This window comes from Rhea americana, unplaced genomic scaffold (assembly GCF_003343005.1).
Source record: "Rhea americana isolate MKP2758 unplaced genomic scaffold, rheAme1 scaffold_387, whole genome shotgun sequence".
In the NCBI taxonomy this organism is placed as follows: Eukaryota; Metazoa; Chordata; class Aves; order Rheiformes; family Rheidae; genus Rhea; species Rhea americana.
The window spans coordinates 249,019-264,941 of record NW_028186520.1 but is presented as its reverse complement, the minus strand read 5'-3'; the positions used below and the strand labels follow the sequence as shown (position 1 = coordinate 264,941).

The window sequence follows — 15,923 nt, the reverse complement described above, 5'->3', positions numbered from 1 at the left end:
CCCTTATACGGGCTCTGGCACACAGAGTCCTTCCGGCCAGCATTTTTTAAAAGACAGAGAGGGACAAAGGTGCTGTTCCGGGAGCTCCTAGGCGACCAAAGACTGGCCCCTTAGTGATGGGAGCTTGGGTGTCTTTGGAGAGCTGGCTCCCCTCTCACATCTGGATTAAATAATCTAGTAAGTTTGGTGGTTGCCGAGGGGGATAAGCAGACACAAAAAGGGGCCTGGCATAACTTTGTTTTCCAAACAAGGAGCCAGCCTGTGCCCCCTGCTTTTGGCAGCCAGTGCTCTCTTCCTGCAGCCCTTAAAAAAGCTTTCAGACCTGGTCGTGCTTTTGGAGCTGGAAGTGACATTACAATTAAAATGTGAGAGAAACATTCAGCTTTGCCAACTTAGGTGGTTTTAACTCTGGCCTCCTAGGAGCCTGCTATTAAGATCCCAGAACTCTTTATACTTCACTCTGCCTTCCTTTTCCACCACAGCCAATTATGCAGGCGTATCTGAGAAAAAAATCATTTAATCCTGTTTGTGCAGTTTTCTAGTGCCATCTTGTGGATAATACAGCTCCTTCAAGAGCTCGGGGGATTGTTACTGAAAAACTGGCAGATACGCTGATTGCTGGGTCCCAAGAATAGGATCATTATGTTAAACCTACTTATGCAAAACAGCAGATCAATACATCAAAAAGATATGAGTGCTGCAGTGGAGCTGTCCATGTGAGCCCAAACATTGCCACCATGGTTACCAAGTGCAGCAGAGCTGACCTAGGATCAGGACCAGGTACTGAAGACCTCAAGGATGCAGCAGTAAAGTTGGCTGAGGTCTCTGTGTCCAGATAATAACTATTAATAATATTGCTCACCTGATGGGACACTGCAGGAGCCTGCACGTACTGATAACGTTGCTCCCTGCTGGTGAACAAACTAGATGTGTCCTATGGCTCCAGAGCACTGAGGACTGATTTCCCACAGGGTTTTAGCAAGGTGGAACGTGTCAAGCGATCTGAATACCAGATGAATCTGAGTTATGGCCTCGTATGATATGAGCAGCATGTGCCAAGTAAGATTGGCAGCCGAGGTGGTGGTGGTTTGATCTACCTGTTATCTAGGACATTCCTTGGATATGAAGGGCAGGAGATGTCCAGTGTCATCAGAGGCTTTGCAACCCCAACCCCTGCCGTGGTGCTGAGCACCAGCACGTGTCCTCTAAGCACTCCGGTCTCTGAGCATGAGCGTGTTTCTAGCACACGTAGAGCCACCAGGACTCAGCCCACTCTGGCAGATGCTGTGGCAGAAGGACCACACGCAGCACCTGCGAGTGCTGGGGGCCTGCAGCTCCGGCCGCCCTGCCGGAGGTGATCAGCCCGGCGGGCCGGTGCGCCTCACCCGAGGGCCGCGGCCTGACCCTCACCTCAGCGCGCAGCGGGGCAGGGGAGCGTGGGGAGGCCACTGCCCAGGCCCTGTTGCGGGGGGGGGGGTGAGTGACAGCGGCGGAGCCGGGCGCTGCCACCCGCATGGCGACATGGCGGCCGCGCCGGGGGGCGGTGCTGCAGGCGCGCGGCCGGTAGGGCGGGGACAGGCACGAGGGGCGGGCCGCGGCCGTTGGGGCGGGGCCCGGCGCGAGAGGCGGGGTTGGGTGCGCGCGCGCGCGGCGGCGGTGGCGGCAGGTTGGGGCAGCATGAATGAGGCCGAGGGCCTGCGGCAGCGCCGGCCGCTCCGCCCGCAGGTGATCACTGAGGACAGCCCGGCGCAGGAGGCCAAAGAGGGCAGGTGGGCCCCGGCCAGGCCGCTCGGGCGGGGAAGGAGGGAGAGAAGGGCGGCTGGGCTGGCGGGCTGACCGACTGACCGATGTGAGAGCTAGGGTAGTGTGCGGGGGGATGTGGCCGGCCTGGGCTGTGAGGAGGGTGTTTGCCCTGACCGGGGAAAGGGGCCCACCTGACGGGGGAGCCAAGTAGTAGTGCTTTGCCGGGGATGGGTTGGTAGGAGGGTCTGGCCTGAGGCTGCGAGGAGGCGACTTGACCAGGCCTGAGGGCTGTCTGGCTGTGAAGTGGTGCGCTGGGGTTGCAGTGGCTCGCCTGACCTGGCCTGGCCTGACCTGTCCTGGCGTGAGGGAGGCTTTGGTCTGGCACCTGAGTGCTGTGAGGGGGATCCTCCGCGTTAGTGAGAGTGGAAGCGACTAGCTGACTGTCCCAGGGCTGAGCTGCCTTTTGCCAGGCCTGGGGGGGAGCGATGCCCTTCATCGTGTTTTTGTGACCATCTGGCTCCTCTCTGGGTCTTTTTCTCCACAGTGATTTTACCTTGGGGCAAGGTGGCTAACAGACCTGTGCCATTTTGCTTTAAACCTGCTGTGTGGCCTGCACACCCGGTTTGGCCTTTCTGCAGGAAGAGCTTATAACTAAGCAGTGCTTTAACCTGTGCTGGGGAGTTTTGTGGTTGGTCTGTTTAAATACAGACATCAGAATGAGGCAGTTGCTTTTGACTGTGTATGGTGCTCTGTAAGGGTAATCCGCTGGCACACGTAGCTCTGTTTTTGAAGGAGGGCACTAGCCCCTTTTCTGGCTAGGTGCTGAGAGAGGAACCAGCCCATCTCTCCCACTTGCTCTAGATACTAATTCCCAAATATTCACTGATGGWGGGGGGGCGAAAGGGGTCTTGACTGCTCACTAGGGTGATCCATAGCGTGTTCTTCCCAGCATACTCCCTGTCTGCAAGAGCTGGTGCAACAACCTTTACTCTTAGTTTGTAGTGACAACTAAGTTACTGTTCTAATAGCTGGTAAATTGTACCCTGAGATTTGTGGCTGGGGTCCATTTGGGACTAATAGTCAGAGACACAGTTAGCTAAGGCTTTCTATTTTGCTTATCAGTGTTGGTAAACTATATTCCAGTGATTCCTTCTATTGATGAGAGTCAGTAACCTATAATTCTGTATTCTTCTGCTTTGAGTATGTCTTGTTTGTTTGCTTTTTGTAAGGTGTCTGAGTGGCACTCCGCACCCTTACCTTGATTTCAGCAATGTCCTAAGTAGGTCTTGCAGTTTACAGTCAGCATCCTAGCAGTCACCTTGCCACAACCTGGAGTTCTGTGTTGCAGCTTGTGATGGCCCACAGGATCCCATGCAGACCCAATGTGGGGAAACTGGAGTAGGCCTCCCTAGTGCCCCCTACCGCTAAGAGGCCCCTGTCTGTTGCCAGAACGTAGGGGCAGAGAGCAGTCATGCAATCAGGAAAGACTTGTGATGGATTACAAGTTTTCCAACTCCTTCATGTTTTGCATGGAAATAGAGATGAAATCCAAGTCTAGGTCCATCCTTCCTGTTCCAGTTGCTAATCCCAAAGGTTACCTTGAGGTTGGTAATCAGCATGTACTTATCATTAGCTCCCCAATTGTTGTGATATTTGTGCTCTGGGCAGTAGTATGTATTTCCATTATTTGGATGAGTTGCTGATCAAGGACAACATGATGGGAAGTGATTAATGCAGAACCATCAGGCACTGTTTGTCTTGATTTAATTGATGCTGCAAGGAGACTGTCTGGCTGTGCCAATGGATGTTTCAGAGTAGCTAAAATTGTGGCAGCTGCTTTCCCAGTTCAGGACTGGGAATTGTTGAGCTTGGTGCTGTGCTCTTCTCTGTAGAAGCCTGACTGATACCTCAAAACTTGCTGAGAAAAAAAATCTGTTCATCTCCTGTGAAAGAACTGTTTTTACTTTTTGTTGTTGTTGTTGTATGTTTTGATGGGTARAAAAATATTCTTAATTTCTTCTTCATGCTGGGCCTTGAGTTTCAAGCCAATGTTCATTAATTAAGTATTGGTTAAATTTAATGTAGTGTTCTAGTTGCTTGAACGTTTTCATTCTTGATCCAGAATCTGTGCCTAGTTATTTCTGCTTTTTGAAAAATTCTGAGAGATCTTGGTTTAATTTTGTGCTAAAATGGAAACCACTGTCAAAACCTCCAAAATTCTTGTTTTTCAGTCGACTCTAACTTGTAATCTGCATGAAACAAGCACATGCTCAGTGTGCTGCTTCATATGATACTATTATGCAAAAGTATTTCTGGTTTCTTTTGTTTAAAAAAAGGGGGGAATATAAGAGGATTTAAAAAAAAAAACGTGTTAAGCTGTTTTTAAGGTATAATCCTGTTTCTTGTTTGTTTGGCAGTACTTACAGTGGCAAGGTGTTCCGTGTGACCTTCTTGACTTTGGCTGTGTCTCTAATTATTCCCCTGCTTGGAGCAATTGTTCTACTGGATTGTCCTATAGACCCCCAACCTATAAGGTGAAGTGTTACTTTTGTTTTTGAAGTTGGTGTTATTGAAGTGTAACTTCTTGAATGTACCCTGCTTTATCCAGCAAAGAAGACTTAAGTCAACTGTATAAAGTGATTGTAATTTGGCTGAGGAAATCAGGGAGTGATTGTAATATCGTCCGTCACCATGGCTTGCTTTACATGCACAGTTTTTGAGCCATCTTGTGCAGTTGTTTCAGTGTTGATCAGTGAAGGAGCTGAATTACTTACTTTGATCTAATTTAGAAAATGATTTTCTGCTATCCAGGCTGTCAGAGTTTGTGGTTAACTTGCATGTGCTCTTGACCTTCTGTGAGACGAGAACTGCCTTTGCACTAGGGACCCAGCTGTACCCTTCCTGTTACATTTCTGTCTGAGGGAGACTTCATTTGAAGCTTGAAATTGAAATGAATAACCTGACAAGGTCAATTTGGCATTTTGAACTACCTGAACCTTATGGAGGTGTTATATATAAATGCAGATCTCTTCAAGCAAATGCAATTAGTAACTTCTGCTTTGTCTTAATTCTTGAACAGCTGAATCTGTATCATCTGTGGAATATAACAGTAAATTAGCAACCTGACAAGATGTGAGCTATGTTCAGAGAAGCTGTGTGAGAAATGTCCCCTGCTGACTTAGGGTGCAGTCAGGCTGCCTAGGACTTCAGGCATTTTGGAGAAAGTGAAAATGCTCAATCTGCTAATATTTTGTAATCAGCTCAATAATTGTTTAATGAAAAGGAAGAACACCGTAAATATCTCTAGAGTTGAAAGAAACTGTTAATGTGGGACAAAGTGTTGCTCTACCACATTAAGTCGTGCCAGTAGGCTATTAGACATAAGCTGCCTGGTTGCAAATCTTAATGAAATGCTTTCTACTGTGATTTTCTTTAAACAAACATTGCCTGAAACATAGTGCAGCTAAATAGAAGTCCTGAAAGCAAACAGGATATTTCTAAAAAAAACTTTTCCTAGTATATGGTCAAGAGTAACTGTATCCTGCATGCCTACGTTTCTGAGTTTAAATCCCTTTTACAAGGTCAGGAGAACTTCTTCCTGTCCTAATTGCTAGCTTATCTTGCTGTATGTTCATAACTAGTTTGTTAGCCTCACTGCCAGAAATGCTTCTAATCTGTGTGATAAATGAGATGAAAATGCATCATGTAGAATCTGCATGAAAGTGTTTTGAAACAAATCAAAGAGAGAGATGCTGTTTAAATGAATCCCTCTATTGAAAGAACTTACGGAAATTTTGTTCGCCAAGAGAGTGATGTTAATCCTCTATGCCACTGGAAATGATGTGCTACTAAAATAAAGAAAATGAAGAATAAGACTGTGAAACTCCACATAAAATTCCCCAAGCTCTGCTTTTTAGTTTCTTCTGTAGAAGCCTATCTTCACAGAATGGTTGAGGTTGGAAGGAATCTCTGGAGATCATCTGGTCCAACGCCCCCCGCTCAAACAGAGTCATCTAGAGTTCATTGTGCAGGACCCTGTCCAGATGGCTTTTGAAGATCTCCAGGGAAAGAGACTCCATAGCTTCTCTGGACAACCTGTGACAGAGCTCGGTCACCCTTACAGTAAAGAAGTTTTTCCTTCCTTTCAGATAGAGCTTTCTGTGTTTCTATTTGAGCCTGTTGCCTCTTGTCCTATTGCTGGGTACTACTAAAAGTAGTCTAGCCCCATCCTCTTCACAACCTCCCTTCAGATACTCACGCGCATTGATAAGATCCTCCCTCAGTCTTGTCTTCTCTGGGCTGAAGAGTCTCAGCTTTCATATATGAGACATGCTGCAGTCCCTTAGTCATCTTAGTATGCCTCTGCTGGACTCACTCCAGTCTGTCCATGTCTCTTTTGTATTGGGAAGCCCAGAACTGGACAAAGGACTCCAATACTTACAGCACTTCCAGATGTGGAAGCTGTGTAGGCATCATCTTTCCCACGTTTTAGGTCTGTAGTTGCTTAAAAATCCAATTGACCTGAACCTGGCTATTTATGTGAATAAGGACTTGAAAAATTGAGCCTTATTTTATAGTTTTTAGATTTCAAAACTTTTTATGGTTATGTTAAACTTATTCCTTTGAGTTGGTCTTTCTCCATGGAAATGCATTCAAGTCACAAGAATACGTATTTTTGACATGATATGAAAGCATGTGTTCCAGTGCTCAAACACTATAGTTAACACTTTTCACTAAATGTACATTATTGCTTACTTAAAAATGATTATTTTCTTTCCTTGATCAAAGTATTATATGGTGTCAGATTTTGCTGTATTTTAAAATTACAGACTTTTAAATTGAAAATCTGTTTGTTTTGAAACTTGTAAATATATATCTAAGAAGAACATTCTGATACAAGCAGCTCATTCAACTGAGTTAAAAGTAGGTTTTTTTGTGCAGTGATAATACTGAAATCCTTTACCTTTGTATAATGGTAATGAACGGTAAAAGTGTTGTTGGACTTAAAGCTCTATAGACTTCCAGATGTGACCCAGGAATATGTGGTTGGAACTTCTTTTCTGAGCAGCAGAACTGGAAATTTGTGATACTTGATGAACAAAGTCCAATAGTCAGTTTGTGACCTGTGGTTTCTCTTTTGGAGTATGCTGTGTGGGGAGCATCGGTCAGGCTTGCAGGAGTTGGCAAACTAGGAAAAAGCAATTGTCTGACTTGTTTCTCAAGAGCATTTGCAAATTGGTGTGAAAAGTCATGAGATCTGTGTTCTGCTCCACAGTTTGAAAGAACCTCCCATTCTGACGGGTGTGCTAGAGCCCAATACTAAGTTACGAAAAGCTGAGCGATTATGGGAAGGTCAGCTTGTTGGACCAGAATCCATTGTCAATATTGATGGTAAGCACTGACAAAATAAGCTTTTAGAAAGAATCTTTAAATATTGCTACGTTGGTAAGGGTTTGATCAGCAATGTCCTTAGATAACAAGCTCTGGAAGCTTTTTTTTTTTTTTAATATTTAGATATAAAAATAACTGGGTTGCATACACTGGCTGCTACATACTGTTTTTTTCTCTCCTTTCCCCACTGTAAATTTTTCTTCAAAAATCCATATCTTGCAAGGAAAGAAAAAAAAAAAAGAAAAAAGCACTAGCAGTGGAGTCAGGTTTTTGCATGTGGAGGAACTTCTCCCATTTTTCATTTGGCTAGCTCTTAACTGGGAATATTTACCTGCCCTTCTGATGCCTCCGGCCACTGAAGCAGCGAAGTTCTCTGGTGCTGACTTCTTTTTATGTGATAGCAAAAAAATTTGAGTTGATAGATATTAAGTTTAAGTTTTAGTGCTGTTTGCATGCATTACAGATTTTATGGTGTACACCTCTCTTAGAGCACGTGTGTTTCTGCACCAAATCACACCCCCCAGCCTCCTTGGAGCCATTTCATAATGAGGTGGCTAGACCTGTAACAGCATGACACCCTCTTAGYAGGAAGCCAGCTTTGTGCAGGTGTGGTTCCTTGTGCTCTTGGAGGGATGTGGTTGGGAACTACCCTTAATGCAAATCCTGTGTTGCCCTGATGAGGAAAGGAAGGATGTTGCAATGACAGCCTTACTTGCCCATGCTCTTTCAATACAAGAGCTGCACAGTAGCCATACCCTTTATTTTCATTCTACTATATCTCTTAATGAACCAGTAAAATATTTAAAACCTTGATTTTATTTTGCCTTAGCAAGAAAATGCTCTGTAAATTTCTTCCTTCCTCAGATATTTTTTTTTCTACCTCTCTCTGCTAATGTTATGCTAAAGTGATTACTTGGAACTACTAGTTTTCTATTCTCTAGTGTTATCAGTCTTATCAGAAATTCTTTAAGGCAACCTTCCCATGAGGCCCAGTTCTGCTGTGGCTGAAATAATCAATGTGATTGGAAATAGCTTTGCAGGAGGTAGAAACCTTTTCTGAATGTTGAAGTCATCTTATTCCCTTTTAAAGTGTAATTAGCAGGCTTAAATTTTCAAACAGTTACATTGGAGATGGAAAAGTCCGAGCAACAAGCTCTGCTAATCCAGTTGTCCTTTGTTTGCTATTCAGTTTGGATACGTAGAAGTTTCCAGGTGCTGTTTGTGTCCAGTGAATCTGTCCCATTCTATCATATGAGTTGACATAAATGCATTAATTGAGCAATGCTTTTGGTTTGGGTGACTGTTGGATTGCTTTAGTTGGTGTAGCTCATCTGCAGGACAGATACAGTACGGACAACAGCAGTTTAAACCTCCTCAGTAGTGTTCAAAAACCTTTGGGAACCTGCACAAAAATGAAGTTTTATTTAGTGAGTTGCTTCTTGAAGAATGGTGTGACCACTAGGTGGGAAAGGRAGGGTCAGAAACCAGCATAGAGAGACACTCRAGGCATGTGAGGGGTTAAACAAATTAGATTTAATGAAGGATTTGTGCTCCAAACTGTGTAGGGAGTCCTGGGAACTGTGTGGAGGGGTTGCTGGTGGGAGGCTACCGGATGGATAGATTGGATGCCTAGGCCAGACTAGCTTTGTGCACCCTACAGGCCTCTCTTATCTCCTCTAGCTATTTCCTTGTCTTGACTATGCTGAGCTTGAGTAGTTACTGGCTGAGAAGCAGGTAGACATTGCTGACAAAACGGAACGAGTGTGTTTGGCCCTGCCTGGTTTTGGGCAGAGTGTAGAGGGTGCGCTCTGGGCCTGCTATTGCGTACCCTGCCAGTCACCTGACTCCTCGCCGGGCCTGCGAGTGCTCTCTCTGCAAGTGGTAAGATGGACACACAACCCGATCCCACTTGTGATGTAGAAGTCTGCCTGCAAGGAGCAATCCAATTACTAGCCATTAAATGGTTATCATAATCCTTAACTGAAGTTTGGGGCCACTTATACATGGGTCAGAAACTCTGTATCCCTCTGCTGACTTTGAAGGCTTGAATCCTTCCTCTTCTTGAGTTGGTGAAAATCTAACTGAATGCTTTATTTGTCTTGATTCTCTTCCCTTTGGCTTTTTACTCTTTTGGTGCAACTGAAGAGGAAGACTTTGTTACTTTACTGTATCTTAAACATGAATTCTGCTTCATGATAATATTTGTATCATGTAAAAGGATGTTTTCCATTGCAAGTATGATCCAGCTGATCCCACCAATTGTCTCTGCAGATGTGCTATTTACTGGGACAGCTGATGGAAAGATTCTAAAAATTGAAGATGGAGAAATACAGACAATAGCCAGAATTGGCCATGGTCCTTGTGGTAAGTAACAGCTCCTGAACATGGCGTACCTGAAAATGTCTGGATCAGGACTTGTGTTGATAGTATTGTTCTGTCTGGATTGTTTATGCAAGTGCATGTATTACTCTATAGAGATTTGTAACAGAAATATAAAGATCTCTATGACTCAAGTTTGAATAGAAATATGTGTATAAGCATCAGCAGGAATAGGAGAACAAAGGGTTAAAAGAATGGCTGGCATTGATAACAAAGGATGTTATTCCTAGCAATAAATTGAGGAATGTTTGTCACAACTACAAACTCTTCATCCTGATAGGAAACAGAATGCAATCTTAACACCAGGAGGAAGGCAAGATTGCAGTGTATCATAAATGACATTCCTTTTTCAGTTAGCCCTGCATCTACAGATGCAAGGAAAAAAACCTCGTATCCTAAATGAGGAAAAATGGGCAGCATCCTGGCTAATATTTATGGAAGCTGAAGTCTGCAAGATTCTGAAGAGAAGGGGCACCCCTTAACAACTGGGGACTTCTGTGAGATATAAAAGATCTGTCCAAAAGTAGTTTGTCATGACTACTTAAGAAGAATGCTGGGAATGCAATGAGGATGTGACAGCTGGTGAACCCTTGTCTGCTCATGCACACAAGTAATTCTGGCCAGGCCATTTGGATGTATTTGGTATTTCTGAGAGTGTGAGTGAATGAAATAATTTGTGACTGGGTAAAATCAACTTATTTAGAGATTTTGAAAATAAATACCACCCTCCCTTTCTATTAAAATTCCTTTATAAAAAAAATTTGCATTTGAACTTTGTTATTCTAATTTCACTTTACCTCTGCCTGTAAGTACTATGAGGGTTTGTGGTGGTTGCACTTGCTTTAGCAGAGATCTTCCACTGGTCATGGTATTTCTGTATTTTCATTGCTAAATTACAATTATTTCTCGCTGAAGTCCACACCTTTTAATGAAAAACTTACTTGCTTCATTTAATGAACTTTCTGGAAGTGAGTGAGAACAACTGGTAGTGGCATGTTTATTAACGGCACAATTTGTATGGAGGAGCTTAAGGTTGGCAACATCGGTCTGAGATGTCTGGCTGGCGCTTGTTGTGACTGTGTTTATGGTTTTTGTTGCTGTTTTTGGAATTTTTGGTGACATAAAGCCTGTGTCTTGGTGACAGAAGAACCGTTGTATGGTACTGATGGCATGTTAGACTCTAAGCTGGGGCTGTTGCTGTCTTTATTTAACTTGCATTAACATGCTTGGCATTTTAGGTGTATAACTTTATATAGCTGTTCACATGATTAGGCTTAAATTGATTTGGAAGCATTCTCTTGGCTGCCTAACAGATGGGAGAGCCTTGGCCCTGACTGCGAATGAAGTGTGCTGCCACCTGATACAGAGGTGGACTTCCAGGGGCTGCTTAGGCACACGTGCAGGTGGGGTGAATACAGTGTATCACCTTTCCACTGCTCATTGCCACTGGACTTAAGCCAAGAACAAGGCATCTTGTTCTTGGGAGATGGAAGATCATGCTGTAGTGCTTCTCTGGGGCCTCAGAAATAGGAGAAGCCTCAACTTCTCTTCCCTCCTCTCATATGGAGGAGAAAGCAGAAAGGCTGACCAACTTCCCAGAAGGCTCTGTTGCTTGCTAGTGCTGCAGTCTACATCAAGAAGAGTCTTAATCAAGGAGGTCTTGACTCTTCAGGACTCAAGTGGACCTAAATATTCCAGGTTTGCAGTAATCTACTTCCTTCTTGTAATCTTATGAAGAAGTCTTCAATGCCAGTCTTGACTTGCTTCATCAGAGCATTAGATATTTCTAGGAAGTGAAAACTTGGGGGATGGAAGTGGGGAAATCCAGACTTTTAAAGCAAAACTGATTCTTTCTGTGAAGAAGCATCAAAAAACAAACTTTCTTTCATTCAGCAATGTTTAGGGCAGTTGTTGGCTGATTACAAGCTTGGCAAATTATACGATAATCCTCATCTTTTAATCAGTCTAGAGGCATCTGTTTCACTTATGCCTTGGAAAAATAAGAATGGTTTCTTTAGTGTGTGTGTGTGTGCGGTGCACGCGTGCGTGTGTGCTACTGGCCGTACTCTTGTTAAGCTGAGGTTTAACCTTTGTTGATAGCCTGGATGCCTTGTATTTGTTCATATTTGGAAAACCATTTTTAAATTGTTTTCTAAGGAACCTGGGAAGATGAGCCAACTTGTGGAAGACCACTTGGCATCAGAGTGGGGCCAAATAACACCCTTTTTGTGGCAGATGCTTATTATGGACTCTATGAAATTAATCCTGACACAGGTACGACTTTACTGTTCAGCAGTTCTCTTCCACTGACCAATTTGGGCTCATTTGGAGTTCTGCCAGATGCTGTAGGCATAAGAAAGCTTGCCTTCTCCAGAAAGTAGTTTGGAGCTGTCAGGATGAAATATGCCTTGCAGGAAATTTATATTTATTTTCTCGTAGCAGTCACTTCCTCTCTGTATCCATTTGTCTTGATCGGAATCACTAGTTGCTTATCTTCTGGTGGCAAATGTTTTAAGTTTTCAAAGTTGGTATCGCAGGATCCATAAATAAAGCTCTGTAGCTGTTTTAGTTCTCTTAAAGAGGAAAAATAATATTACTATAATAAACTTTTTTGCAGTGTTAGCTGTACTTCTGTTTCTGCCTTGATCTTGCTGTGCGGCAGTGAAGAGCTTTTATTCACCTTCTATGGACTGGGGTTACAGGGAAGTTAAGGGTGTAGTTTGGTGGGGCTGAGGCGACCAGATGGTTTGCTCCTGATGAGAAAGGCCCTGTTGCTTCCTGTCCTTCATGGTCTCTGAGCCAGATACCAGCTTGTATCTGGTGATACGCAGAGTGTGACAGTGCAGTTCAGGGAACCTGCCAATGCTCAATTCTTGCTGATGGTTAACGTTTAGAAAGTATTCCTCTTTTTTCTGCAAAGTGATGCGGAAAGATGGAGTAGTGATTGGCTTGCCTGATTTCTTCTGCAAGGTTGGGGCCTGAGTGTGTACTTACTTGGTTTAAAATGAGCTTTAGAAACATCTGGCACTTCTCAATAGGAAACTTCTATTTCAATTCTTCTGAAGAGTATTTTCTCCTGGTTGTTTTCTACTATTGTTGAGTATTTCCCCCACAACCCAAATCCTTATTACTTAACAGATGCAAAAATGGAAAAATTGTGAAGTGCCTGCTAATTTCTTGTTAATATTTAACTTCAAAGTATTTAACTTTCAAAGGAGGGCACACAAAATCTTGTCTGGTGAATTTTTTCTTTTTTTTTTCCTCCCTTTGTAACTAGGTGAAACAAAAATGCTTGTCTCAACCAAAACACTAATTGAAGGTCAAAAGTTATCTTTTGTGAATGACCTTACAGTGACCCAGGATGGGAGGAAAATCTACTTTACTGACTCCAGCAGCAAATGGCAAAAACGAGACTACTTGCTCTTGATTATGGAAGGCACGGATGATGGGCGGCAAGTATCTCTTCCTAAAGATGTTTAACTTGTTGTAAGCTCAGCAGTAGAAGTGGACTTGGCCACTTGCTTGGTCTCCAGGTTCTTTTTTTAAAACCACTTGTGCAAACATTGTACTGCCCATGAAATAAATGAGATGCCTCTTTTTTTCCCTCTAAGATGATTTCCATGGAATGGCCTTTTAAAAGAAAAGGTGTTAGCCTTATAGCTGGCCTGAATCCCTTATGAATGCTGCCTGTCTTAACTGGCCTAATGTATTTCTCCTATGTTCATAAATACAAGTTTCATGGCTATTCTGCCTTCTTAACTTGGGTCAAGCTGGTGTGAGAGGAGGGAAAATACTCGGAGAAGGAAACCAAGATGAGTAAATATTTATCTTCACTCATAAGGCCATACACTCACCATGTATAATGTTCTCTTGTTAGCCTGCTTGAATATGACACTGTAACAAAAGAAGTGAAAGTCTTAATGATGGGGTTGCAGTTTCCTAATGGAGTCCAGCTCTCTCCAGCAGAAGATTTTGTCCTAGTGCAGGAAACAACTATGGCTAGAATCAGGAGGTGAGTGTGCCTTTGAAACTACTACTACTACTCCTGCACCCTGCCCTGTTTTTTCTGTTTAATTTTTTTTCCATTCTTTATTTTTCCCCAATGAATTCCTTTGGGGACTTGTTTGTCACTTACTACTTGAGTGAAGATGTCTTAATACTGCTGTTTGGAACTTTCAGGTATTATGTGTCTGGGCTGATGAAAGGTGGAGCAGATATGTTTGTTGAGAATATGCCTGGTTTTCCAGATAATATCAGATTAAGCAGCTCTGGAGGATATTGGGTAGCTATGTCAGTTGTCCGACCCAATCCTGGATTTTCTCTGTTGGATTTCTTGTCCGAAAAACCTTGGATTAAAAGGATGATATTTAAGGTAACCCCTTTCTCCCTGCACTCCTCCTCCCCCAACCAAAGGAAACAAAACAAAACCAAAAAACCTTCACGCTTAGTGTAGGAATGGAAATCGTAAAAATTTGTCCTGTTTCCTCCTCTTCACAGGAAGGATTTTTTTTTTCAATATGTTATGATTAAAACTGTTACTGTCTCTAGTTTAGAACATTCTCCATATGTTCGAAGATGGTTCAAATAACTCTAGTTGCTCTGATTAACTAGTAGCCATCTCTTAAGCTGCTTTCCATTGTGATATTAGAAAAGAAAGAGGGGTTATCTTTGCCCTGGTCATGCAGCAAGAGAGGGTCTGCATTTGAACATCTGAAGGCTCCACCTTTGTCTGTGAAATGCCTAAGCTACCTACTGTCAGGTGTTTGAGTGTTTGGGAAGTCTGACCTGTTCGTGTGGCCACCCTAGGCATACTTTATTAGCCGGTGTTGGAAACAGTGTATGTATGTATAGCGCTAGGTAAAACTTCTGTTCTGAACCAGTGTACCTGTTCTTATATCACAGCCTCTTTAAGATGAGGAGGAGCAGAAATAATATATTTTGTAAGAGTTATCTGATCTCCAAGAAACTGGATGGTGCTTTTGAACACTGCAAAGACTTGTAAATACTTCAATCTGAAAAGTTTATGTTCTCAAAAATTAAAAAAAAAAAAAAAAACAAAAGCAGAATTTAGGATCGAAATCCCAGTTCAGCTGAATGAACTCTTGGCTGTTCTGTGATGTTTCTTTAAAACTTGGTGTCTCTTCTGGTGCAGCAAGGGAGCCTTAACAGTGATGCTATGGAGAGCTGAGCATGAAGTCTGCTCTTTTGCACCAGCTGCGCCAGAAAAGGCTGGTGTCTCTTGCATCAGTATGGACATCCTTTCGGCACAGTCCTGGAGTTCATTTCTACTGATGATTCTTTTAAAGTTGACTTTTCAGGTGTTAACTTGTTAAGCCTATGCAATAATATTTTACTCAAAGTAGTTATCTTAGCTACTTCCTCCAGGAAATGTGGAATGATCTTTGACTGTCTAAGTGTCTGCGATCTAATCATATAGAACAATCTGTTAATCTTCTTACCTTTTTTCTTTGTTTTCCTTTTTAGCTGCTGAGTCAGGAAACTGTGACAAAGGTTGTGCCCAAGTATAGCCTTGTTGTTGAACTTAGTGAGACAGGATCCTACAGAAGAAGCTTTCATGATCCCAACGGAATGACGGTACCTTATGTTAGCGAGGCACATGAACACAATGGATATCTCTATCTGGGCTCCTTCCGATCTCCATTTATTTGTAGACTTAATCTTCAGCATGTTTAATTGTACACCTATGATGAAGTGCTACTGGCTTTGATCCTCCAGAGGTGTGAAGGAAGCATGTGCTTGAGGCAATGTGTGACCCAGGAGGAAAAAGTGAAGATAGTCAGTATATGCAGTAGAACTGTTCTATTGCCCTGGAAAAACATGAACAGCTTGCTGTTACCTATAATCTTCCTTGGTTTGGTTTGGCTGCTCCTGCTTTGAAATTGGTGTGCATAATATTAATGCCTGACTGAGAAGTGTTTTGGGGATCTTCACATGGTTAAAGGCTTCTTAAATGAAAGCCATTGCTTTTCCTCCCCTAGCCCTGTTTGGAGCTATCTTAAACAGACTATAAGTCACCTTTAATGCAACTGTATATCTTCTTACACTGGAAAGATCATTGGATTAATGATGTATAATTTGGATTGAAGAGATGTTTCATATTTGTTTCTTTGTTTTAGAAACTATTCTGTAGGAGTGATTACAGTGCATGTTCTAATGTCATACTATGGTGCTGTGGTAGAGGCAGCAACATCCAGAACATAGATAGAAATCTAGTTGTATCACTCAAGTCTCTTCAATTCCAGCCTGTGTAATCAATACCTGAAACTACACTTGACTGTTAATCAATGTGCAGAATCTAATTTGATCATTGTCTGTGGAGTCTTGTGTTTCTTCATAGCATTATAGTGGAAAATGAGTGAAAGTTGTGCTTTTATATGGTATCAAAGACC

At 42.9% G+C, this 15,923-nt stretch overlaps 2 protein-coding genes across 3 annotated transcripts in view; both read left to right on the top strand.

Annotated features, from left to right (window-relative positions):
* The window catches only part of ACSS1 (acyl-CoA synthetase short chain family member 1), a 48,617-nt gene extending 44,374 nt beyond the window's left edge, over nucleotides 1-4,243 (top strand). The window contains exon 15 of the transcript XR_014896870.1: nucleotides 4,161-4,243. The gene's annotated coding sequence lies outside the window, so the exon portion shown is untranslated. The remainder of the gene's footprint in view (nucleotides 1-4,160) is intronic.
* APMAP (adipocyte plasma membrane associated protein) lies at nucleotides 1,626-15,838 on the top strand. Of its 2 annotated transcripts, none has more exons than XM_085313467.1 (9): nucleotides 1,626-1,725; nucleotides 4,161-4,277; nucleotides 7,019-7,134; nucleotides 9,406-9,498; nucleotides 11,671-11,787; nucleotides 12,791-12,965; nucleotides 13,391-13,525; nucleotides 13,693-13,885; nucleotides 14,998-15,838. In XM_085313467.1, the coding sequence occupies exons 1-9, from the start codon at nucleotides 1,682-1,684 to the stop codon at nucleotides 15,205-15,207; spliced, it is 1,200 nt and encodes a 399-aa protein (XP_085169593.1). In that variant the 5' UTR covers nucleotides 1,626-1,681; the 3' UTR covers nucleotides 15,208-15,838. The 2 variants fall into 2 exon arrangements, with proteins under 2 accessions (XP_085169593.1, XP_085169594.1); XM_085313468.1 differs by having other exon boundaries at nucleotides 1,633-1,769.
* Nucleotides 15,839-15,923: the final 85 nt, after the last annotated feature.

Excerpts from the sequence above, each read along its gene's own strand:
- APMAP (XM_085313468.1), top strand. The coding sequence starts at position 1,678 with ATGAATGAGGCCGAGGGCCTGCGGCAGCGCCGGCCGCTCCGCCCGCAG. Across the intron at positions 1,770-4,160 it reads CAGGAGGCCAAAGAGGGCAG|TACTTACAGTGGCAAGGTGT; the intron begins GTGGGCCCCGGC and ends TTTGTTTGGCAG. Across the intron at positions 13,526-13,692 it reads ACTATGGCTAGAATCAGGAG|GTATTATGTGTCTGGGCTGA; the intron begins GTGAGTGTGCCT and ends TGGAACTTTCAG.